At 40.7% G+C, this 6,282-nt stretch overlaps 1 protein-coding gene across 1 annotated transcript; it reads right to left on the bottom strand.

Annotated features, from left to right (window-relative positions):
• Nucleotides 1-2,273: 2,273 nt before the first annotated feature.
• On the bottom strand, nt 2,274-5,055 carry BCL2A1 (BCL2 related protein A1). The gene is made up of 2 exons (XM_066196263.1): nt 4,560-5,055; nt 2,274-3,130 (listed from the first exon to the last, which is right to left on the bottom strand). The coding sequence occupies exons 1-2, from the start codon at nt 4,977-4,979 to the stop codon at nt 3,026-3,028; spliced, it is 525 nt and encodes a 174-aa protein (XP_066052360.1). The 5' UTR covers nt 4,980-5,055; the 3' UTR covers nt 2,274-3,025.
• Between the last annotated feature and the right edge of the window lie 1,227 nt (nt 5,056-6,282).

Genomic DNA, 6,282 nt, shown 5'->3' with positions numbered 1-6,282 from the left:
CCAACACCAGCCTTTTTTTTTTTTTTTTTTTTTTTTTTTTTCTTCCTCCTGGCGCAGATCGCAAAGAATTTCCCCTTCTCTAATTTTTGCTGTAGGAAGGGAAAGTACATTTCGGCGGGATGTTTTAGCACCGTCTGCCGTGCAGTTTCATAGCCCTGTGGCATCCGGCGGTGCCGTGGGCGCTGCGGGAGCTTGTGAAGGACAGCCCTGTGCCTGTGGCTAATGTGGCCATCGGTGTCCAGCCCAGGGAAGATGTGCTGCCCACGTCCCAAGGCAGACTTTTGGGTCCAACACACCTTCAACTGCCCAGGGAGGTGGTGGAGTCACCATCCCTGGCATGTTCAAGAAATGACTGGGATGGCGTTCAGTGCCATGGTCCAGTTGACAAGGTGGTGGCCAGTCAAAGGTTGGACTCAATGGCCTCAGAGGTTTTTTTCCAGCCTAACTGACTATGTGATTCTAAGAGCAGAAAGAGACATTTCTATAGGAGAACAGCTGTTTTCATAAATCTCTTCTGTGTGGCTTTTGATGACATCTCAGTTTAGCCGCTGTGTGCATTGATGAAGTCATCAGCATCAGCTGTCTCACTGGGCAGCTCTTTGACCTCACCTTTTCTCTAAAGCAGCACTTTGTTCTCCCCTGGCAGATCCAAGGATCCCTTAAAAAGCAGTGCCCCTGGACCTGGGCACTACTCAGTGTCATGGATGGATAACTTTGTGACAGTTACATCTACACTATTTTATAAAATTTTGCTAGTAGCCCTGCTGTTTTCAGGTGTTTTGCTATGCTTAGAATTGGAGTGGTACATCTTATCGCTGCTTTTCTTGCTCTGCACTGAAAAGAGGAGGTTTTGTCCTGGTGAAGTTAACCTGGAGCCTGTTGGACCATTAATGATCCAGGCTTCTTTTGTTTAAACCCTGCCCTTACCACAAAAGCAACTTCTAAAATTATTGTATCACCTACATTTTGAAAAGACACAGTCACCCTTTGTATTTAACTAAAAAAATTGTACTTCTGAGTGTAAAATAGGTTACTAGATCAGTGTAAAAGGAAGTGGATGCTGTATTAATAGATTAGTGTTAGCCACTGTAATACGTGCTTGCAGCAGTGCTCAAAAAGGAACTGAGTAAGAATTACTGTTCTTACTATGAAGACTTAGACTGCTAAAAAACATGTATGGGTCATCACATGTCTTAAAATGTCATTTCTGACAGGTGCTGCCATAGGTGTTCTGGAGGTGGACATTTTCCTTTAGCTGCCCCTTGCTCTCTGAACGCTGCCATCTTTTCTTCAACAGCAACAAAGTTTACCTCACAAATCCTGCCTGCATGCTAAATACTTGTTTTCACTGGGGAGGGAGAGGGAGAAATACGTGTTCTAACAAACATTAACATCTGTTTATGTTCTATAGTTAAACCCACCATGTTAGACCATGGAATCACAGAACAACCCAGGCTGCAAGGGACATTGAATACTCATATGGTCCAACCTTTCCTGGAAAAGGGAGCGTAGATTAAACTCTATCTCGTGCCCTATTCAGTTGCATCCTGAAAACTGCCAGGGAAGGGGACTCTACTGCATCCCTGGGCAGGTTGTTCCAGTAAACAATTGTTCTTACTGAAAAAAAAAAAAAAGTCTTATGTTGAGTTGAAAGATGGAGAGCCTGTTACCAGAAGAGGCTGATTTGTTCTCTCATTGTCTCAAGGATGGATTTTCTAGAGGATCTGTCTCAGAGAACAGTGGTGTTGTGTTCAGTTTGGTTCACCTCCCCACACGTCTAAAAAAAGAAGGGTGTTTAGACCCAGCCTTAGTTCCCTAATGGAAAGTCACTACAGCTGAAGAAAATGCTTCTAGATTGAATTCTTGAAGAACTACTGTTTAGCCTTTGAAAGCAAATGTAATTTGAGTAAAAATGTGAATTTACCTGGATTGTAAAAGCCTGGAAGTCTCTTGCATTGCTCTCTGAATTTGTTGAGTTTTATGATGTATCCCAAAACACTAATTGCTGTCATCAGAGCTGATCTAGTTCATTTATTTTGCCACAAGATATCTGTTTCTTATACAAGCTACCAGATAGTTCCTGAAAAGTATTACAGAAAATGAAAGTCTTGACAGCTATGGACATCAGGTCAAACCCATAAACTACTTGGATTTTCCAGCAGCATTGTGATAACTCTCCTAAGATTATCTTACTCAGGCAGATCCATTCCCATGCTCTGTTTTTTCTGGAAAAAATGAGACCAATCTTAAGGCTTTAGAATACATATTTTAATGTATTTTCTTAAAATATTAGTGTATTTACACAAATTTCTCATTTAAAAATATTTTGTTCTTGTCTATTTTTAAACATCTAGTTTAAAAAACGTTCAGCCAGATGACTACATCACACAAATATGAAAGAACATTCATTGTAGATGTGAGCGATTAAAAAAATACAGCACAGAAACACATACCATTGCTATAACAGTAAGTGAGTGCACATTTTTAAATTGCTGGCTTCCACAAACAGTTCTTCCCACAGAAATTGCTTAGTCTGTGTCAGTAACTTCTACCCACTTCTATATTGGAGTTCCCATTTTTTTTTCCCACAAAAATCCCCCCCCTTTTTCTTATACAGAGGTTGCAATAAAATGCATTACAGTACTATTTCATTTACAAAACAAATGACATAAAAACTTGTTTCTTAACCCATTGGATTGTATTTCACTAAAACAATGTTCTTTCATGGAGATGCAAGAGAGATTCCAAGAGCTGTCTGGATGTGGAAAATGATCTCAAAGCAATCCTGCCTGGAAAGGTGGGCTTTAATTGCTGCATGATGTTGTGCAGATTCCCCTTTGGAAGGATCATCTTCAGATTTGGTAATTAGGATAGCATGTTAAACATTGTATTTAGTCAAAATAAATACAAATAAATTAAAAAAATTATGGAAGGACATTCTCTTGTTGATATTGCTTGGAAGAAGGCTGAGAAGTGAAGCTTGTGGCAATATCTAGATGACATATGAATGGCAGATCCTTTTGCCTCAGTAGTACTCTCTGAACAAGGAAACAACAGCTATCAACAGGGCTGTAATTTTGGAGAAAGACAGTAGTGATCTTCTTTCAAACTTTGTTAGGAAGCCATTTTCCTGTGGAAAAGAACACACAGAGTTAGGGACAGCTTGAAAATAGCATGCAGGGAAGCCACACCACTCTCTGTGTCAGATTAACAGTGCTGCAGCGCTGTGCAGTGAGGGACAGCTTTTCAGAGCTCTACCTCCAAAAGATGAATAGGGCTTTAAAAATAGTAGCTGAAAATAGCTGCACCTTGCTGAATGTTTGTTTTATCTCCGAGTCAAGACTATGCCCTCCCTGTGTAAATAGAAAACAAACATGAACTCTATCATCTGAGCCCAGATCTTCCAGGAAGGTACAAGTACTGCGTTTCTGATGTAGTAATACACTCAGAAATATCTTCCTTTAAGCTTCCTTATTCTACTATGATGAGCCAGCTATTATGACAGAATGTTGCCAGGAGTTGATACTTCTCTGAAATAAAATTGACTCTATTTGAAAGAGATGGAAAGAGAAGCCTTTATAATAAATCTGATGCATCAAGGGGCCATGAGTCACTATCACCTTTTTGTGCTGCTACAGAGAAAGATTATAAAAAGCAGAAAGAAAAAAAAAAAAAAAGGAAAAGCAAGACACTAGAAAATAAGTCAGGGGGGAAAAAACTAGTAGGAAATATGAGAGAAGTGGGATGAGAGGGGGTGGAAAGAGAAAGTAACATTTACATATAAGTAAAGGGAAAAAGTACCAAGGAAATAACTGGTGTCATTGATTTTCAGATTCCCCTAACTGAAAAAAAAAAAAAAAAAGTATTGGTGTGATGAAACTTTGCAGAACAAAAAGATATTTCGCTTCACTGGCTAAGTGGGAATTTCAGCAGCTTGGCAAAACAGTCCAGTTAGTAACAGGTATTTTTCTCAGCACTGACCATTCATAGATGGAAGTTCTAGGACTATCTCAGTCCAAACAGAAAGGATTTCATGCCAGTTGTATTCACCTGTACATTTGTTGTAAATAAAACTGATTTGGGGGATTAAATAATGGTTTTGTTGAAATCCACAGCAAAAGTGCTGACTTCATTTGTGAGGATCTCACCTGTGTATTCTTTCCTTACCTTGACCTTAAGTATTTTTGGACCACCTCCTATATGAAGTAAAAATTGCTGCACTGACCTTAGGATGCCACTTAATTTTAGATTCAATAATAGAAATTTCAGGGTATGTGTGGTTTAAACTACTTTGAGTGGGAGGCTAAGGTCATTCTCAACCTGAATTACTGTGCGATCCTATTATTCAAAATTTGGAAGAATTAAAAGAAAGTTGTCTTTCATCACTGTTCTGTTTAAAGCAGAAGCAAAGAACTCACTGTTAAGTCTCAATGGGACCTTCCAGACACCAAATATTAAACCACCAAATGAAACTCTGAATAAAATGGTCTTGATGGTGTCTATTGCAATAATTAATGAAACCTCCTAATCCGGACTTTGGCAGAAAATAAGAAACTCACCCAGCCACCATTGGCATCAATCCATTCAGATTTGTTGTTTATGATGTACTCTGTGATGAAATAAGAGATCTCCTCCTTCTCCTCTGCAGTCAGCTGAACCCCGTGCTCTTGAAGCTTCTTGGTGAGAAGACCTCCAAATGTAAATATGGTCATGATTCGTCCCCAGTTAGTATTTCCATCAGAAAACTTTTCATCCATGACTCCCTTGAAAATTCTCTTGGCAACAGCTACAGAGGTGATATCAATCCTGTCCAGGAGTGGCCTGAGAGCCTCCTCGGTTTGGTCTTGCAGGGAAGATGCGATGGTTCGCAGGACATGAGCAACCCTGGTCTGGGCTGGTCCGAGGTGGGATTCCTGGAGCACATATTGCAGATAATCCTGAGCTAAGTAGTAAACGTAATAGAACTCAGCAGTTTCCATCCAATACACAATTCAGAGAGCAGTTCACTGCTCTTGATCAGGGTTGGCAATGAGCAGGCACAGGACATGCACACAGTTTTGTTTCGTCTGGTTCTGATGGAATCTTTCTGGTTTTTACCACAGAATTTCCTGTAAAAGGTAGTGACTTAATGGTATGGGTTGGGGAATATGTCATAGAGGAAATGAAACAAAAAGTCTCCTTTTGTGTCTTGAGTGATTTATTTCTCCAAGTAGTGCTATTCTGCAACTAAAATCAGCCAGATTTTACCACATTCTTTAGAAGCATTTTCTAGGGACTTTTTCTACATAGCGCTAGCAAAGGTTTGGCATTTGGCTTGCAAAATTCCAAGAATGGTGTGTGCTAGCAAAGGTTAGGCATTTGGCTTGAAAAAACATGCCCAAGAAGTGCATGCTGCTGGAGATGCAGCCCCCCAGTGCCCCCAGTTCACTCTCCTCACTGCCAGTGTTAAGGCTGCAATCTGTATTGCAGGTTTATGGATTATTTCTGTTCACAGCTTTGTGAAGAAGCTGGTAGACATTCCCAACAGGATGGAAGAATGGATGAACTTTCTTCAGCACTCAGGGAGTTTTGCTGAAATGCAAAAAGTGAGAGCACAACAGTGGTACAATTATAGATGGACAAAGGGGAAATTCAGCTTTATAGCATTATCCCTGTTCCAGACTTTCCCACACTCTCTCTGAGTGCTCTTCAAGGTCCTTCTTTGAAGATTTGAATGGGAAGCTTCAAAGATTTCTTTCCCCCATGGGGAGTTGTGCTGTAAAAGACATTTTAAGTATGAAAGACAATGCTAATGCAGGCAGCATGTCAGAACATGGGATAGAAAATACAGGGCCAGTGATGTGTGATACCACCTGAATCTTTTAGGACAGGTAACAAAGAAGTATCATGATACCTACAACTGCTCTTAGATTCAAATCTTCTGTCAAGCTGTTATTTTGGGGAGAAGAAGAAGGGGTATCTAGCCAGCTTTTTCCTTACAAACATCTTCTCCTGAGGCAATCTGATCTTGCTAAAGGGCTGGGATGTGTCTGTAGAGAACTTCACCCCATTGCAAAGGCTTCAAAGAGCAGCGAGCAGTTTGATGTCTGGAGACACCTCTCTTTCTCCACCTTTCTTTATCCCTCTACTTTTTACCCCCCTCTCTTTCACTGCTCTTCCTCCTTTGAAAGCAAAAGGTACTCCAAGCACCCTGCACCAACAGCTCTTCTTTGTCCCAGGAGTGGCTGTGCGCCTGTTTCCAGTCCTGGGCACTCCCTGATGCTCAGACTTAGGGAAGAGGAG

This window comes from Chamaea fasciata, unplaced genomic scaffold (assembly GCF_029207755.1).
Source record: "Chamaea fasciata isolate MVZ Bird 193981 ecotype frontalis unplaced genomic scaffold, bChaFas1.0.hap1 SCAF_14, whole genome shotgun sequence".
NCBI lineage: Eukaryota > Metazoa > Chordata > Aves > Passeriformes > Sylviidae > Chamaea > Chamaea fasciata.
This window is presented reverse-complemented; position numbering and strand designations above follow the sequence as displayed.

What these genes read in the sequence shown, in the direction of transcription:
- BCL2A1 (XM_066196263.1), bottom strand. Translation starts at nt 4,979, where the DNA reads ATGGAAACTGCTGAGTTCTATTACGTTTACTACTTAGCTCAGGATTAT. An exon ending in TTGATGCCAATGGTGGCTGG is followed by an intron (nt 3,131 to 4,559) that starts GTGAGTTTCTTA and finishes TCTTTTCCACAG; the next exon opens with GAAAATGGCTTCCTAACAAA.